The sequence below is a fragment of the Ascochyta rabiei genome, chromosome 18 (genome assembly GCF_004011695.2).
Source record: "Ascochyta rabiei chromosome 18, complete sequence".
Classification (NCBI taxonomy): Eukaryota; Fungi; Ascomycota; class Dothideomycetes; order Pleosporales; family Didymellaceae; genus Ascochyta; species Ascochyta rabiei.
This window is the reverse complement of record NC_082422.1, coordinates 741,137-758,458: the sequence shown is the minus strand read 5'-3', so window position 1 is coordinate 758,458 and position 17,322 is coordinate 741,137. Positions and strand designations below refer to the sequence as shown.

At 56.6% G+C, this 17,322-nt stretch overlaps 7 protein-coding genes across 7 annotated transcripts, besides 15 other annotated features; 5 read left to right on the top strand and 2 right to left on the bottom strand.

The window, feature by feature from the left end:
- Positions 1–254: 254 nt before the first annotated feature.
- EKO05_0010054 (Procollagen-proline 4-dioxygenase) lies at positions 255–1,124 on the top strand (the record flags this gene model as incomplete). Its single annotated transcript, XM_059637682.1, has 1 exon — positions 255–1,124. One exon carries the CDS (start codon positions 255–257, stop codon positions 1,122–1,124), a length of 870 nt encoding a protein of 289 aa, XP_059493665.1.
- Positions 1,125–2,185: 1,061 nt separating this feature from the next.
- On the top strand, positions 2,186–4,897 carry EKO05_0010053 (uncharacterized protein; the record flags this gene model as incomplete). The annotated part of the gene is made up of 1 exon (XM_038946994.2): positions 2,186–4,897. One exon carries the CDS (start codon positions 2,186–2,188, stop codon positions 4,895–4,897), a length of 2,712 nt encoding a protein of 903 aa, XP_038794602.2.
- Positions 4,039–4,070: a tandem repeat.
- A 460-nt stretch (positions 4,898–5,357) lies between the features above and the next one.
- EKO05_0010052 (cytosolic Fe-S cluster assembly factor cfd1) lies at positions 5,358–6,317 on the top strand (the record flags this gene model as incomplete). The annotated part of the gene is made up of 1 exon (XM_038946993.1): positions 5,358–6,317. One exon carries the CDS (start codon positions 5,358–5,360, stop codon positions 6,315–6,317), a length of 960 nt encoding a protein of 319 aa, XP_038794601.1.
- A 746-nt stretch (positions 6,318–7,063) lies between these two features.
- On the top strand, positions 7,064–9,625 carry EKO05_0010051 (cytosolic Fe-S cluster assembly factor cfd1; the record flags this gene model as incomplete). Its single annotated transcript, XM_038946992.1, has 1 exon — positions 7,064–9,625. The coding sequence occupies one exon, from the start codon at positions 7,064–7,066 to the stop codon at positions 9,623–9,625; it is 2,562 nt and encodes an 853-aa protein (XP_038794600.1).
- Positions 9,371–9,399: a tandem repeat.
- Positions 9,611–9,642: a tandem repeat.
- A 9-nt stretch (positions 9,643–9,651) lies between these two features.
- Positions 9,652–9,710: a tandem repeat.
- A 79-nt stretch (positions 9,711–9,789) lies between these two features.
- Positions 9,790–9,834: a tandem repeat.
- Positions 9,835–9,980: 146 nt separating this feature from the next.
- Positions 9,981–10,036: a tandem repeat.
- Positions 10,037–10,325: 289 nt separating this feature from the next.
- EKO05_0010050 (uncharacterized protein) lies at positions 10,326–12,755 on the bottom strand (the record flags this gene model as incomplete). The annotated part of the gene is made up of 1 exon (XM_038946991.1): positions 10,326–12,755. The coding sequence occupies one exon, from the start codon at positions 12,753–12,755 to the stop codon at positions 10,326–10,328; it is 2,430 nt and encodes an 809-aa protein (XP_038794599.1).
- A 27-nt stretch (positions 12,756–12,782) lies between these two features.
- Positions 12,783–12,819: a tandem repeat.
- A 323-nt stretch (positions 12,820–13,142) lies between these two features.
- Positions 13,143–13,195: a tandem repeat.
- A 1,349-nt stretch (positions 13,196–14,544) lies between these two features.
- Positions 14,545–14,636: a tandem repeat.
- Positions 14,637–14,742: 106 nt separating this feature from the next.
- On the bottom strand, positions 14,743–16,117 carry EKO05_0010049 (protein phosphatase regulator; the record flags this gene model as incomplete). The annotated part of the gene is made up of 3 exons (XM_059637681.1): positions 14,743–15,484; positions 15,535–15,976; positions 16,036–16,117. 3 exons carry the CDS (start codon positions 16,115–16,117, stop codon positions 14,743–14,745), a joined length of 1,266 nt encoding a protein of 421 aa, XP_059493664.1.
- Positions 15,643–15,696: a tandem repeat.
- Positions 15,753–15,776: a tandem repeat.
- Positions 16,118–16,565: 448 nt separating the features above from the next.
- Positions 16,566–16,590: a tandem repeat.
- Positions 16,591–16,652: 62 nt separating this feature from the next.
- EKO05_0010048 (uncharacterized protein) lies at positions 16,653–17,264 on the top strand (the record flags this gene model as incomplete). The annotated part of the gene is made up of 2 exons (XM_059637680.1): positions 16,653–16,970; positions 17,142–17,264. 2 exons carry the CDS (start codon positions 16,653–16,655, stop codon positions 17,262–17,264), a joined length of 441 nt encoding a protein of 146 aa, XP_059493663.1.
- Positions 16,760–16,790: a tandem repeat.
- Positions 16,979–17,027: a tandem repeat.
- Positions 17,095–17,128: a tandem repeat.
- Positions 17,265–17,322: the final 58 nt, after the last annotated feature.

Below are 17,322 nucleotides of genomic sequence, written 5' to 3'. Positions count from 1 at the left end.
AGTGCGGGGACAGAACATACTCAGGTGTCGTTCGCCGCTTGCTTTGTTCGACCCAACGAAAATTGTGATAAGCTATTGAGGTACCGAATTGGAGATCCCCTCGTCGCAGTGCGATTAAAAAATGCAACATTCCAGTCTATCAGACATCAAAATTGAAATCATTGTTTTCTTTCCCCCGTCACGGAGATTTGCGACACACCTGGTTCCTGAATCGGATCTAACACGTATCCAAGCTTACCCAAATGTCGAAGGACATGGGGAAATCTGCCACCGAGGTCTACAAGATGACAGCACTGTCTATAGCGACTAGAAGCTTAGGTCGACTGCTCTCTTTGCTGGGAGTGGGTGCGCTTGCCGCCTACCTCTGGGCCCGCGGTTCAGATCGCGTACCATTCACCACATGCCCTGCAAGGCTTCCAAATCCCTCTGTCAAGATCTTGAGCATCGATCCATTGATTACGCATATTACGGATTTCGTATCTCCCAGTGAGAGAGTCTACCTTATGAGCCTTGGTAGCACACTACTCGTGCCATCTACCACTCTAGATGATACCGGTAAACAAGTCTCGGGCAGTTCCTTTCGCACATCATCTACCGCCTTCCTTCCGTTCAGTGACCCTTGCGTGGAGCGCATCCTGCACCGTGCCGCAGACTTTCAAGGCTTCATGCGTACCGAGGACATGAATATTCAGATCACCGCCTACCAACCGGGCCAACAATACAAGCACCATTACGACTGGTTCTCCTATCCACCTGGCACTAGCACTAAGAACACTATTTCAACGTTTTTCGCAATACTGCACGCCACTTGCAGTGACTGCGGTACAGAGTTTCCCTTCCTCAATACAACCGCTCGCCCACAGTACGATAAGCGATGGTGCGAGGTCATTGACTGCGACAAGCCAATTCTTACGACGCGTAATGTTGAGGGCAGCGCGCTGTTCTGGGTCAACTTGGACGCAGAAGGAAATGGCAGACATGATACGCTTCATGCAGGGCTGCCTGCAACCGGTGGTCAGAAGGTTGGGTTGAACATCTGGACAGACTGCGAGGTGAGCGAGATCTGGGACAGGGGCATGTTTGGAGGAAGTCTGAAGCCGCCAGTTTTGAAGACAAAACCGTAGTCTTGTGAGGGCTGTGGGATGGAAACAATTTTCAGCTGGTATCCTAGTTTGCAATACTGTACCTGAGAAGCGCATGTACGCTCAGGTGATAAGTACTGTGTATGGATTGCGTGACGTGCCGCTAGCGCACAATGTCGTATCCACTCCCCCCCCTCGATCCACCGCGTCATGTCGGCCCTCCCGCTCATTACACGCATCAGCAAAAGAACGCATCGCGAACTGCTCTCTACGCACGACCCTGTCAAGTTCAGTAATACTCCCCAGATAGCGCAAGCCTGGACCAAACAACAAGGCTTATAGCCCTCCCTTAGCTCATTGGAAACGCGTCCATTGCCTTGAGGACGCTAGCGCTCAAGGGCACGTGGCTACCCGTTGTAGATTCAGCACTGCGTATAGGCCGATTCTCTGGATGTATGCAAGCATTGCGAACTACTACACGTTTCCCAGGATGTAAACACCCGACTATGTTATCTGAGCTTACATTGCCTAGTTGTGGACGTTGACATCAACATGGGGTTGGTACCAAAGCAGCAAACCTACCTTTGGGATCGCCAGTGTAGATGCACTGGGTAGCGAAATCCATGTACACGGACGTAAGTACAGAAGCGCGCACTCAGGGGCATCATCTCTTGTCGGCCCGAACACATAAGCAAATCGGATAATTTCCAGGTGATGAGTTGCGTATAAGTAATGCGCTTCGAGGAGCCGCATATAACACCTGACAGACGGAATGTACAGGGGAAGACGTGGAGATAGCAGCAAGGCACTGAAATGTCCAATCTGTCTTGTCGAGGTCAACATTTGTCGAGACTTCTTCTGCCAGTATCCTCTTTTGACAGGCACATTCCAATGCTGAAACGGGGCTCAGAACGCAGCGATCACTGGTTGTGCCACATTCCTAGTCATCGCCACCTCAACCAACTCGTCTTTAACACCAAAAGAGCCAGGAAGTCTCCGCTACCATTGAGAGATGGCCCTAGAAGCAATGGAGTTTGTTTTGATGCTGCTACCAAGAATTCAACATCTCTGTCTATATCTTTAACCGTCGTGAAGCTGACACAATGTCTAGCCAAGCTTTCCTTCAGTCGCTCTTTCGGACACCCACACTCTTTTCCACTGTCTCTCATTTGATTCCTGGAGGGCTCGCCAAGATGAAGTCCCTCGTGGTCGGAGCTATGCTCTTGCACACCATGAACGCGCAAGGGTTAGCCGGTGTACCAGCTGCAGCCGCAGCTCCTGCTGCCGCTCTTCCTGCAGTTCTTCCTGCCGTGGGTGTGCCAGTCGCACCCCTCAACGCACCCGCTGTCAACGCGCCAGCACCGCTCATTACTCCAGGTATTGACGCCCCGTCCGAGGCCGACCTTCTCGGTCTCCTTCCATCCATCGCCTTACCGCCCATCCTGGGGCCGAGTCGCAAGCTTCCAACGGGTACTGCAGATGTCATCGTCGACCAGCCTACATCTGCAGTTCCTTTTGGTGCTGAAAGTACTCCTGGGCCTGGCATCAGTTTTGGTCCAAACGGTTGGAGCGTTCCAAATGCTGACGTGGCTTCAGCAAACATTGCTGCTCCGAGTCCGTTACTGGCTCGCCCATCAGTTCCAGCTGCCCTTGCCAACGCTGTTGCAGCGATTGCAAGCCCGCTCGCGCCCCTGAGGTCTCTGATCCCAGCTATTCCCATTCGTCCGACAGGATCGCCCGCTCAGCCACTTCCTGCAGCCGTTTCGGCCATCATCAACAATCTACCCAAGCCTTCACCTGCTACTGGAGGCTTCGGTATCTTTGCCGTTGGCGACCCTGCCGATGCAGCTCCCGTTGACGCGACTCCTGTCGATGCAGCTCCTGTCGATGCAGCTCCTGCTGATGCAGCTCCCGTTGACGCGACTCCTGTCGATGCAGCTCCTGTCGACGCAGCTCCTGCTGATGCAGCTCCCGTTGACGCGACTCCTGTCGATGCAGCTCCTGTCGACGCAGCTCCTGTCGACGCAGCTCCTGCGGCTCCTGTCGATGCAGCTCCTGCGGCTCCTGTCGATGCAGCTCCTGCGGCTCCTGTCGATGCAGCTCCTGTCGATGCAGCTCCTGTCGATGCGAGCCCCATCAATGCCGCTCCAGGAGAGACTGCATCCGTCGTCGATGCCAACCCTGTCCAGGCCACCCCATCTGTCGACCCGTCTGCCGCCCCGCTCCCTGTAGGCGCAGCACTGCCGATCGGTACCAACCCGTACGTCGGCCCGTATGACCCTAACAGCATCTACGACCCGTACAGCCCCTACTTTGACCCTAATAGCATCTACGACCCGAACAGCCCCTACTACGACCCTTACGCCGCTCCCTCTGGCTGGGAGGGTCAAGACCATGGCATCTACGATGGCGAGGATGACTCCTATTATGGCAGCAAGCGCCCCGTCCATAACAACGATCCCTCATACGGCGGCGATGACGAAGAAGAGTGCCCTGCCTGGTGCATTGAGGATGACTCCTACCCTTCGTACCCAACATCGACCCCCGGTTATGACTACAGTCCTTACAAGCCCACCCCCACCCCGAAATATCCTGAATATACACCGGTTGCGGACCCATACCAGCAGTATGAGCCGACTCCCGAGTACAGTCCTTACCCAGCCCCAACTTACGCGGAGGACTACCCAATTCCTACACCCGATTATGAGCCCTACGCTCAGGAGTCAGCATACTACCCTGAGCCAAAGGACAACAGTTACCCACAACCGAAGAAGGTCCGCGCTGTCCGCCGTCAGGCCCCCAATTACCCCCAGCCCATTTACTCGAATGATGACGACTATGATGGCGAAGATGGTTCTATTCCTGATTGGCTCTACGACATTAGCGGTGCCCCCAAGAGGCCTCTACCTACCCCCAAGCCGAAGCCTAAGTGCCCGAAGAGCTGCTACAAGCCGAAGACTTCAACCTACGAGTACGACTACACTACGAAGCCTGAAGACTACGCCACGAAGCCTGACAGACCCACGTACACCATGACCCGCAAGGGAGGTTACAATACCACTAAGGAGGCTTACTACCCCGCAACCACCGATGACAGTTACGACTCGACTCCTACCGATGACAGTTACTACTCGACTCCTACTGATGACAGTTACTACTCGACTCCTACTGATGATGGTTACTACCCCGACGAGACCACCGAGGCTCCTTACCCCGGCTACACGCCGAGTGGTTGGTACTCCCAGGACAACACCAGCACTCCTCTGTGGCCCACAAGCATTCCTGATGAGCCGACATCCATTCCTGACGAGCCCACCTCGGTCCCTGACGAGCCGACGTCTACCCCTGATGAGCCGACGTCTGTCCCTGATGAGCCGACGTCTGTCCCTGATGAGCCGACTTCTGTCCCCGCCGAGCCAACTTACGCGCCTGCTGAGCCTACCACTCTCGTGACTCAGTACCTGCCCCAGCCATACCCCGAGCAGACTGGCGGCGCTGGATCGGACCCTGGTAGCCCCGCGGGCGACTACACTGGCGACAGCCTCGACACGCTTTGCCCCAACGTCTGCAACCCGTTCAATCCCGCCGAGAACTTCTGCGACATCACGACTGGCTGCACGACGACGGGAGGCAGCAAGTACTACTGCGCGTGCCGTGCTGGTTTCAGGGCCGACAACTACAACGCCAAGGACTTCTCCAAGCAGTTCAGGGTGGCGGGTCAGCCTTACGTGTACCTCTCTGTCAGCACTTCGTGCAACACTGCTTGCAGCGACAGCACGTGCAGTGAGGTCTTGGAGCGTTCGCAGTGCAAGTAAGCATATTTGGAGATGGAGGACATGATGCGATGAAGCGGAAGATTAAGAAAGCTAATTCTCATATGTCTCTCTCATTTGTCTAAGGTGAATGTTTCTGCACGGTGGAGTTGGGGCTGTGTGGAGGTTGTAATTTATACAAGCAATGCATATCCGCCTACACTGAAACTATCATGGAAGGCAACACTACAGCTATCCTAGAAGGACTTGAGCCCGTGACGATGCGTGCAATGGTGATGATGAAGAGGTTTGAAGGAGCTCCGCAGGGGAAGGCCTAGCTACCGTTGAAATAACCTCTCCGCCTAGCGCTTTTTCCAGCCCCGATCCCGCCGCCACTTCTTTCCCGTAGATTTCAAAGCAACCAAGCTCACGTCACACCTCACACGATGCGCGAATCTTCCCAATCCACCCTCTCGCACCCTGCACCTCTACCCCACTGTGCGCCCGACTGACCCTCCGCACAATGCCTCTTGAAAAGGTACGAAACATCGTCCTGGTCCTGTCCGGCAAAGGCGGGGTAGGCAAGTCGAGCATCACAACCCAGCTTGCCCTCACGCTCTCGCTACAAGGCCACTCGGTCGGCGTCCTCGACATCGACCTCACGGGTCCCTCGATACCGCGCTTCTTCGGCATCGAAGAGAAGAAAGTGCGCCAGGCCCCTGGTGGTTGGATCCCCGTCGACGTGCACGCCGCGCAAACACTCCCCACACACGACACCAGCAACGGCGCAGCAGAGGCAGCAGGGCAGAGCATCGGCGCGCTGTCGTGCATGAGCCTGGGTTTCATCTTGGCGAACAGGAGCGATGCTGTCATCTGGCGCGGCCCAAAGAAGACGGCCATGGTTCGCCAGTTTCTCACCGACGTGCTCTGGCCTGAACTCGACTTCCTCCTCATCGACACCCCGCCTGGCACGAGCGACGAACACATCTCACTTCTCGAGACGTTGCTCAAGCAGACTTCGAGTCCCACCGCGCCACCGCGCCAACTCGCTGGCGCAGTCGTCGTCACCACACCGCAAGCCATCTCCATCAGCGATGTCAAGAAGGAGTTGAACTTTTGCAAGAAAACGGGAATCAGGGTGCTTGGCGTAGTCGAAAACATGGCGGGCTTTGTGTGTCCGAACTGCAGCGAGTGCACGAATGTGTTTAGTAAGGGCGGTGGAGAGATCATGGCGCGGGATTTCGGGGTGCCGTTCTTGGGATCAGTGCCTATTGATCCTGCATTTGTCATGCTTGTCGAAGAGGGCGCAAGACCGGTGTATCCCAAAGGGACGGTTGTCGAAGGCACAGACGTCAGCAGCACAGGTGTAACAGGTGGTTCGAAGGAGGGGTTGTTCGTCGACAAGTACCGCGACTGCTCTCTAGCGCCTTTGTTCGATAGCTTCGTAAAGAGGCTCATGGTTGATATTCGGGGAACAGCATGAGCCAGAAGTGGAAAGCAGCGACTAGAAGCGTTGGGCGACGATAGCACTTGGCAATTAGATCGCGATTCAAAATTACGAGGTCATACTGCCGCCTTTGCCAACTACGATCTGCGCTTCGCGAAACACTACCTACGAGCTACATAGTTGGACATTCGAGTCAAGTGGGAAGCCACTAGCGTGACAAGCTCAGACTTCGCTCGATAGTCCTCGTCCATGCCGTCCGTCTCACACGTAGGGTAACAATGTGGCGTCTAAGCTTACGGCGCACATTTAATTCTACGTAAGGCATCGTTCTTCTGCATTGGCGGTACGGCTTACGGCATCACATCTCTCAAATCGGTCCCATGGTCACGTTGAAAGACACGACCGCCGCCTGGCCACACAGGGAATGATAGTGCCGCTCCGGTCATTTTATGCACGACAAAACTCAATTTCAAGACGATGCTACCGACAGAGTCATCACTTAAAATCAGCTCCTCAAAACCTTGCGTCACCTCGATCTTGCGAAGGTGGCTTGCCGTCGTCAGGTGAGTGAAAGAGCGGCTGCGGCCCACAGGTAAAGGCAAACGCGCAGCTATTGCAATTGCAATTCCATCACCGCGTCTATTATCTATATCATTGGTCGTTGTGCGATTGCGTCCAATTGTAACCTCCATCTCTCTTACACCACACATTAACCATTTACACCTCAACGACTACACTACCACACATCGAACAGAAATCCACCAAGCACCATCCGAGTGACGATGGCGCCATTCGCAAGCTCTCTGCGCCGTATCTGGGCCCGCTCTCAGGCGCTCGCTCCTTCAAGTGTGGAATCGCTTGCCAACCTTGACGGCACGAGCGAAGGCGGATTCCACAGCCAGCAGATGCATGATGCGACCTCTCAGCAGCGTCTCGATGAAGGCATACCAACCGGAAATGCGATTGTGTCACCTATCGCAAGACAGCACGAGGCTTCCAGAACTGAGAGTGAGCACCAAACAAGTGTTTTGCAACAGTACGGTCAGCCACCACAGGAAGTAGCAGCATCTCCGAACGCATTAAGCCAGCACAGGGCGCTCGAGCTGGGCAACAAGCCTCAAGATCAGTACGAGAAAGGGATACCGCAGCATGGTGTGAGACTTTCGACCTCCCTCCTTCCTACAGCGTCTTCGGAGCACATCCTCGTCAACGGCCACGCTCCCGGCTTTGGTTCTTTGAACACCTCAGCAAATGAAAGCACCAATATTCATGTCAAGCAAGAGCCAGAAGTGAAAGACAATGATGATCACGATGTCTTTGCCGAGTTTACCAACCAGGAATCTGACGACGATGTTGCTCGCACCAGTACGGGCGACGATGGAGTTTCCGAGAGCACCCACGACTGCATCGACCAAGCTCCTTGCGATCGTCATCTGGACAGGCAGGAACCAGGTGCTGAGGAACAGCTGCACGGCGACACGACCGAGCGAGCTGAAAGTTTCGATTCAGTCGTAGCCACTACGCACAACAAAGTTAAAACCGTTGGCACCGCCCTCGATCAAGCAGTTGTGACCTCAATGGTCGAGGGCGCAGTCCTACTCCAGGCAGAACCGGAAAAGTCTGACGTGTCTGGTGCGTTCGATCAACGCAAGTCACCAACATCACAGCTTTCCAGCAAAGCTGCTCCAGAAGTGCCCGATTGTCGATTCTCTATCGAAGAACACATTTCAACCCCTCAACAGCCTGATTTCAGTCGTCTTGCTAAGGATATGAGCGCGCGATCTCCTTTAACAGATTCCGTTCTTGGACCTCATCGCCCTAGCTCCGAAGCAAATGATTGGTCACTCGAAGAAGTGAATCTGTCGAATCTGCGTGCACAGCAATGGCAGCGACAGTGGCAGCAGCGGCAGAACACGCTGTATGGTGCTGACGTTTTGACCGCAGGAGCAGCGTACGCGAATCCAAAGTCATTGCACGATCCGGTGTCAGTACAGCAGCAACACGGCCTATATGCCATGCAACCCGACCCGAAAGCGCAGTACAGCACTAGCATACAGTCTCCAGGTCAAATTCCTGGCTCACAACATGGTCAGGTCTATCCGTACACAATGGTTCTCGGCCACACTTCCAATCCATCGATGCAACACAACCCTAATCATGGCTACCCTCCAGTCCAATCTTATTCGACTCATCACCCGATCAATCAACGAATATTGTTCACAGGCCAAGAGACAACAAAGCCCGAGGTCTCTGATGACGATGAGCCGCTGGTCACACGTGTGCCGCGCCATCGTTCAAGCAGCGCGAGTCGCGACTCTCGCTCGCCTTTGGCTACCGTCGACGCTCCTAGCACCCAGCAGCAAGTTGCTTTGTCTTCAAACACAAAGCCAACGAAGACCACAACCAAACCGAGTGCCTCGGGCGGCGAAGCAAACTCGGCCATCGAGCTATCTGACGACGAAGACCAACCCAACGAGCCCATTTCTTGGAAACTGCCCACCTACGAAGTCACCTACCAGCCTCCCGCCACCACCGCCGACCTCCCCTCAGCCAAAATCTCCATCCCAAAGCTGATCCGCGAAGAAATCCTGCTAGCCCCAGACCACGCGGAGCAAGAAGCCCAGCTCTTCCAGCACGTCTTCCTACCGGGACAGCGCGCCCTACAAACCCCGGACCCAGAGCCCGCTCACGCCGTGCTAAACTTCCACACCATCGCCGTCATGGTGCTGGAAGCATTTGTGCAGTTTGAAATCGGCGACGAGCTAGGCCACGGCTACGGTTTCCACGGGGGCCACGCAGCGCAGCGGCCCGCGGCGTCGCTGGGCAGCGCCGCCAACGACGATGAAGAACCGGCGCGCACGCGCTCCGCCCACGACGCGGATGTGGACGATATCTTCTTCGCTGTTGTGGACCGCTGGCGCGCGGGGCTCGAGTCGGGCAAGGAGACGGCGAAGCGCATCAGAGGCTGTCAGGAGTTTTGCGACGTTGCGCTCGACGTCGTGCACTACGTCAAGGAGCACGGGTTGATGCAGCCTGAGGCGAGGAAGAGGAAGGAGAGGAAAGACAAGGGCGTTGCTAGGGGTCCTAGGGGCGGAGGCGGAGGCGGAGGCGGTGGTGGTGCGACGAGCAAAGAGAAAGAAAAGCCAAAGCCCACCCCCAAGCACACGCCCACCGTCACAAAGCGCAAACTCGACGCGCTGCCCAACAAGGCAGGCAAAGCAAATGAGCTGCAGAGCCGCAAGAAAGTCAAAGGCGAGGCCAAGCCCACGAAATCAAAGGCAAAGGTGAAACCAAACCCCAGCACGTTATTGGGCGTCACTGTGCTTCCCGCGAAGAAGAAGTGAAGCGAAGCGAAGGGAAGTTAAGTAACGTCAAGTGAAGTGAAGTGAAGTCAAGCGAAGTCAAGCGAAGTCAAGCGAAGTCAAGCGAGCGAATGAGAAGAAGAAGGAGGAGCTGCTATCCATCTACCATGTGCACTACTTACTCTACGGGAGGATATCACCTTGCACACAGACGAGCACAGACGAGCACAGATGAGCACAGATGAGCACAGGGATGAAGCACAGGGAGGGATGAAGCACAATCCCCCTTTCCAAAGCCCAGGACTAACGAGCCACAGAGCACAGATGATGCGAAGTGAACAAATATGATATTCTTCATCTTCGAGTATCTGGAGCGTGTCGGATGCGGCGACGAGGAGAAGCACGAAGCACGAAGCAAGAAGCACGAAGCAAGAAGTATGAAGCATGAAGCATCAAGGAAGAAACCAAGTAAAGTAAAGTAAAGTTCAAGACACATAGTATCTCATCTGCGCAGTGCAAATTGCAACGGAGTATCAAACCACCTGCTACGCCCAAGCGCCCTAGGTCTTTCTTTTGCCGATTCGACATGTACATGTCAAACAGCAGACCGATCCAATCCAAGAAGAAACAAATCCAAAGCGACGACATGCGCCTAAGAAACGAAGATATGCCAGATGTATGTGATATGTGATGGTTTTCCTCCGCACATCCATCAAGGTCCATGTGCGAGTCCGCCACTTGATCACAGTTTGATCAGATCCCGCTTCATCTTCTTGACAGGATGCAGCAGTATCCCCGGCAGACACATTCGCTTCTCTTCAAAACGGCCATCGCTGCCGGGTCCGCCATCCGTGTGTTCGTCCTCGCCCCAGCGCTGTTTGGAGATTGGCCAGTTGAGCCAGCGACGGTAGAGGTTGCGGGGAAAGCGACTGGCGTAGTACCAGCTCCAGCCCTGGAAGTTGAATTCGCGGTCATGGTTGTACGGCGAGTCTGCCTCCTCGCACCACGCGCCCTGGCGGGATTCGACGGGTCCGCCGAGTTCGTTGACCGAGGAGGATGTGTCGAAAATGGCTTCACTGTAAGCGGCGGGCCAGTGGCGGTCGTTGAAGATGGGGTGCGGTGCGTAGACGGCTTTCAGGCCGTGTTGGAGAGCGACGGTCGATGGCCACATTTCTGCTTGCATACTGCGTCCCACCAGGTTCTCCTCGTGCATGGCCTGGAGCATGCGCTTCGAGAACCTGACTACGGTGTTGATGAAGACGCGGCGGTCAATCTGCTCAAAGTCGGGATGAGTGAACCAGTCCGCTTGTCCGTCTTCCGAAGTGAAGATAGGTCGGATGTTGGGGAGGTAGTTCCAGATCTTATCTTTGTAGGACCAGGTTGTGTTGCGCGGGTCCCACATAGGAAGCAGGGTTATGAAGTCTGCAGGCTCGTTGACGCCCCATGTGAAATCGTCATCTTCGAAGCTTGTGGGCGGAGTTGGGCCGAGGGGATTTTGCGGCGGGTCGGCGCGCGCCCATGGTCGAGGACCCCAGACTGGGCTTGGGATGAGGGAATTTGCCGAGGCATTGAGGACGTCTTTGTGTGTCTGCTCAACGAAGGATTGGTAGTCTCCGTGGACGTCGGGTAGGTAGTATCGCTTATTGCGCTCCCAAAGTAGCTTCCTGGGCTGTTTGTCTGCAAACTCGCTGATCTTCTCGAAGAAATGGTAATGATGTCCAGTGTAGCGTGCGTCCGTCTCCCAGTTCCAGACGTAGTCAAATTCGGGGTGCGTAAGACTGAACCATTGGAGGCACATGAACTGTTGCCAATAAACCTGCCAGTCCATGACCTTGGGATACCAATTGGGAAAGATAGCTTCCGACCATAGAACGGCAATGTCGCGGAGTTCTACAGGAACGTTCTCGTTCAACACTCTGTCGTAGAGCTCCTGGTCCTCGAAGATCTTGAGTGAGCGGTCCTTGACGTGCACGTAAAGGAAGACGGCATATTCGCCTCCCGATTGCAGCGAGAGCTCGGAAACCATGGCTCTGATAGCGGTAATGTCGTTTTCCTCATAAGTGTAACCAGTCCATGCGCGGATCAGGATAGCCGTACGGTGGTGATACTTCTTTTCGTGCTTCCCTCGGTTTTCCAGGTTGCTGTGGCTGGTGTCGGTAGGGATCGCGAAAGCCGAAGATGCAGCTGCGGGCGCGGGCAGGGCGGTACTCGGGATCCTGACAATGGGTGATCTCGCCTCAGGTCGGAAGCGGTCCTTGTTGAGCTCGAGACAGAGGTCCTGGAGCTCTCCCCACTTCACCTCGTCCCACTCAGGAACCGTTTCAGGCGCTCTCCAGTCCTTGACCTCCTCAGGGAACTGGTCGTCGCCGTATCCGTAGGGACCGTAACGCGAGTACCGGTCAAAACACACATCCTCGTCAAGGCCAATGACATCGTAACCACCAGCATACGCCTTGGGGAAACCGTGGGGCAGACCGCGGTAAGCTTGGATCTCATCGTCCGTGCTCTCGTTCAGCGCAACGCCTCGAGGTCCGAGACAGGGTACGTACTCGCCATGCCACTTCTCCCGCCACTCAGGGTTGTTGTACTTTGGAAATGGTTTGTACACGATCGGGCTGTTCACGGCGGTGGTGTTGAGGTCGTCGTGTCCGGCGTTGTAAATGCTAAAGTCCATATCGAATTGCTCCCACCGGTTTGGATCATACTCCTTGCCGACGTAGTCTGAGAAGGGCGGCCAGTGGCCATCCCAGCTGGGTCTCCCCCACTTGAGCATCTTCGCCATGTACGCCTTCATATCCGTCGGCCGTGGGAAGGGAGGGATAAAAGTACCGATCCTGCTTGGCGCGGTCCTCCATGGCGGAAGCGGCTTTGTTTTCGTGACGGGATCACTCGACGGGCTCTTCACCGTCTGACTCGGCTCAGGCTTCGTCATGGGTGGACTTGGCGTCGCCGCTGGTACTGCGTGTTGCCACGCATCTTCGAGGTGGGCCTGGGACTGCTCCTGGCTCTGGTTTGGAATCGGTTCTTGATGCGGCTTGTATGCCGAGTTGAGTAGCGACACCTGCTCGTACACTCTCTCTTTCGCCCACGGACTCTGCTGCAGAACGGCTAATATGAAGACAAACGCTACAAAGGAAAGAATCGCAAACCTGCGAGGGGATCGGACAAACATGTTGGTGGTGGATGCGTAGTCGAACGCGTATTCGTGTATTCGTGTATCCGTGTATCCGTGTATCTATCGTCCTAGGATTGCGGACTAACGTATTGCGGTATCGTACTAGATAGGATGACGGCGGGTAGGATTACCGGTGCTGCATCGCTTGCGGGAAGGCGTGCACGCAGCGGGAACGAGTCTGAGGACTGCGGTGTGGTAGACGACACAGCACTTGTGAAGTCACGACAGGCAGGAGCGACTTGCGCTGCAAAGGAAGGTAAAGACTAGTCGATAGCCGGCACTGCTGCAGAGCTGCAAAGGAGTGGCAAGCAAGACAGTCGCAGACGGAGTCGACCGACAGGCAGCAACAAAGACACAAAGACAAAGCTTTTGGAGCGGAAGAGAGAAGCGTGAAGCGTGAAGCGTGAAGCGTGAAGCGTGAAGCGTGAAGCGTGAAGAGACAAGGAACAAGAAACAAGAAACAAGGCTCGCGCGTGCGGCACCAAGCTCACCACGATCTCAAACCACAGAAGGCGTCCAGAAACTCCTCATCTCCGGCCACCCATATCTTTTTCACAGACGGCCATACATGTACATGGGGCCCTACACGGTCGCTGCAGGGTTGTCCCAGCACGGCGATGACGCGTTACACACAGTACCTACACCCCCCACCGCTCCCCAGCACGGTGTCGGTTACGATGCAGCGGCAGTGGCCAGCTTTCGCCTGCACACGCTTGCTCTGCCCTCGCTCTCCCTGTCGATCGAGGCGGACGGCAGGTTGGCTTTCGCCTCAGTCGCAGTTTCGGACATGGTGTGACGCGCGCCGCTCGGGCCTTTTGCGAAACGCTCATCAACGCGATGCCGATCAGCGGGCTGCTAGTTCTCCCCCATCCATGCCCGTTGTCCCGCAAAACCATGGCAGGCAGAGAGGAACGATGGTCGGGCGTCGGTCGTCGAGGCTGGCAGCAGGCAGGAAACGCCGCCTTGTGCGCCGAGATTGAGGATCCGCTGATAGGCAGGGCGGCCGCGCGACGTAACGGTCGACCTGCTGTCAAGGGAAGGTGAGTGAGTCGTGCGTCTTCAGCTGAATGGCTCACTTCAGCAAGGGTCTCTCTCTCCCCGGCTTCCTAGTCCCGCTCAGGTGATTGCGGCAAACGACATCATCTTGTAATCTTGTACGCGCACACTTGTTCTGTTGGGACGTGGTGGGAGAGGCTGCAAGGTACTCGCTCATTTGCTTCTCACGTCCTGCGGTCTGGATCGACATGAGTGAAACCAAAGTGTCGACAGCAAAACGCCGTCTGTGCTTCCATGGTCGGCCTCGTGCAGGTTTCAAAGTACGTGGAGCAGACTACAGTGCGTACACAGTACTAGACGTACAACACCCACGTCCACATGGACGGCGTAGCAAGTAAAGACGACCCACGCCTTGTTTCCTGACGGTTACAAATACATCTAGCTCTGTCCTGCGCTTCACTCAGCACCATGTCCGCACAAGCAGAGCGCACATCCAGATCCTACACGCGCTGGCACAAATAAACCGATCGGCCTCCATCTCGAAACAAGAGGCCAATCAGCATTGCTTTTCACAGCCCTTGTATGGAACATCCGCCCTGCGGTGCAACAAGGGGGACATTCGATCCCGTTGAGGTGCGACTTGAGCGACTTGATACCTGGCATCGTGCATCGCATTGCATTACCCTAACTACTATCTGATGCTGCAGTAAAGCTCCTGCTGCAGAGCGCCCTGTGCCATGAATCTACCATGCCCTTTTTTCGCCCTCTCCAAATTCAGTCCCAAGTCGCAAGTCAGTCAGCCAGCCAGTCAGTCAGTCAGTCAGTCAGCCAGCCAGTCAGTCAGTCAGTCAGTCAGTCCACCAGTCAGTCAGTCCGTCAGTCCGTGATTTTGGTGCAGGCCGAGTGCAGGGCTGACGTGGTCGCTCCGATCCCGACCCTCTTGCACTCGATAAAACTCTGTGCCAGCCGTCTTGCACCACGGGTATCCTTATTTCCATTTCTGCACCACCACACCTCCGCGCTTGAACTCGGCCATGTCGCCCAGCACCTGAGCCTTGTCTGTGAGCTCCTTGGAAGGGAACGTCGTCATGAGTGCATATGCGCGCGACTGGCTGTCAGGACTGGCCCGGTCCACGAAGCTGTAGACATGGCCAACGGTGTGCGTCGTGTTGAAGCGCGACTGCATGCGCGTGCCATCGCCAAGTCGAATCTGCAGTGTGACGGTGGGCGCGGAAGTGTCGACGTCAACGGTAGGTTGCGCGGAGCCAGTCGAGGCTGGTGCAGCCGTCGTACTGGAAGAGGCCGCAGCAGGTGCAGCCGAGGTGCTTACGCCCGGTGTTGGGCTACCAAGTCGCTGGCCGGAACCAGCAAAGGGAACGTACTTCTTCTTGGGCTGCTTGTAGTCCTCGTCCTTGTGCGCGTGTACCTCGACATCGACCTCCTGTCCATGCTCGACGTTCAGGATGTGAAGCGGAGCATGGCCCGTGTTGATCATCTCCAGCGTGCGTGCGTTGGCTGGGTCGTCGTAGCGGAAGAGCGCTCCATCGTCGACGGAGAAGCCGTCGCGCCAGAGGTGGAGCTCGCGGTGAGCACGCGGCTGAGGTGCAGGCTGGGTGGCGTTGGGATCTGGGACGTGTCGCGAGGGCGCATCGTCGCCTCCGAGCGTGGTCCCGCTGCCGGTGAAGCGCGAGGTCGGTTGCTCGTCGTCGCCACCAGGCCGGGGCGCATTCCTGATCGCGGTTAGCATGACCCCAGTCCCGTGCTGGGTGTGTCTACTGACTGCCGCGCCCTCTTCAGGATGTTGTTGATGTGGTCGCGAGGGTTGGCTTGGTTGGGGTTCTGGACAGCGAGGCCCGACTTCTCCCCGCCGGCGAAGAAGTCCTGGTTCTCGTCGTCCTTGGCGTCCTCATCCGAGTCGTCGTCGTGGGCGTGTCCGTGTCCGCCGCCTGTGGACTGCAGGTCCTTGAGCGTCCGCAACCCGGCCACGCCTCGCTGCTGCGGCGCCGACGAAGACGACGACGAGGCTTCCGTCGGCGGTACGTATGCGCCTGCGAGAGTGCGGCCGCCGCCCGGGACCGGCTGCTGGGGCGGGTTGGGGGGACTTGTGGTCTGGTCGTTGCCGGCCATGTCCGTGTCTGGTGCCTGTTCCTGCTCCGTGGACTGCTCGTAGAAGAGTTCGGCGGCGACTTGGAGGTCACCGTTGGCGGCGTCGAGATATCGCTCTGCCTGCAGGTCGACGTTAGTCAGTCACTCCACCCCCCACGCTTCTAGGACCTTCGACTTGCCTCTGCGGGCGCTACACCAGCAAGGCCTACAAGCTGCGCAATGTGGTCGTCGCGGTTGGCCGGTGCGCTTGAAGACATGACCGGTGAGTCGTGGAGGTCACGGTGGCGGTGGCTTTTGTGAAAGAAAGTCGAGGGGGAGGACTAGACGTGGTGCATGTGGTTGGGTAGAGCTCCCATAGGCGCGGTGGGGTTGCGAAGGCGGCAGCGGGTGACGTCGACTTTGTACCCTGTGGGAGAAGGAGCAGCGAGCAAACGACTCCCAGAGCAACCGAAGCCCAATTCAAATGTGTTGATGGAGCTGTGGATGCCTTCACACGGCTGTACAACATGGAAAACCAAAACCTCATTCTGCATCCAACTCTCTGATATTCCCAAGCACCCACGTAGCAGGCAACCGCCGTGCATCCAAGCTCTCCCGAGCGCCAAGACCGGACATGGCTCAGAGCCTCAGTAACGTCCATGCACCACCTCCACCTCGGCAGCAGATCAGCTCTCTACGCTCACCCGGAGGGTTTCGATCTCGCCAAGCAGCAGCAGCAGCAGCAACATCAATCCAACACCACCACCACCACTAATCACGCCACGCGGTCCGCCTCCCCACCCACCCACCACCATGTCGGACCCCCTCGACATCCTCCCGAGCGACCCAGCGATCCTCGACCCGCCCAGCAACCACCTCGAAGCCAGCACGACCACCTTTCCCTCGGACTCTGAAGACTACGACGCCGACGCCGACGCCTCCGCCTCGCCGTCACACTCCCCGCCCTCGTCCTCGTCGCCCTTGATCCTCTACAGCCCACCCACCCTCTGGGGCCTGCTGCGCGGCGCCGCCATCAACCTGCTGCTGCCGTTTGTAAACGGGCTGATGCTGGGATTCGGAGAGTTGGTTGCGAACGAGGCCGCGTTTCGATTGGGCTGGAGTGGAACCAAGGTGCGTTTTCTCTCTCTCTCTCTCTCTCTCTCTCTCTCTCTCTCTCTCTCTCTCTCTGCAACACAAAGGGGCAGGCGTGTGCAGGGAACTGGGGCAGAAGACGGCGGGCGAATGGCGGTGGGAAACGAGAACGAGAACGAGACGAGACGAGACGAGACTGACGCGCGCCAGGTTTTCCCCTCGGGACGGAGCGACTCTAGACGTGTCGGTCCTGGCGTCGAGATGCGCGCTGATCCCGTGGAGAGGCGGAGGAGGAATGGGCAGGAATTGGATATGTACACGGCTCTGGAGTAGGACGAGGGTCGATGGGTGGGGATGGGGAAACCATGTCGTCATCCAAGTCGAGGACACA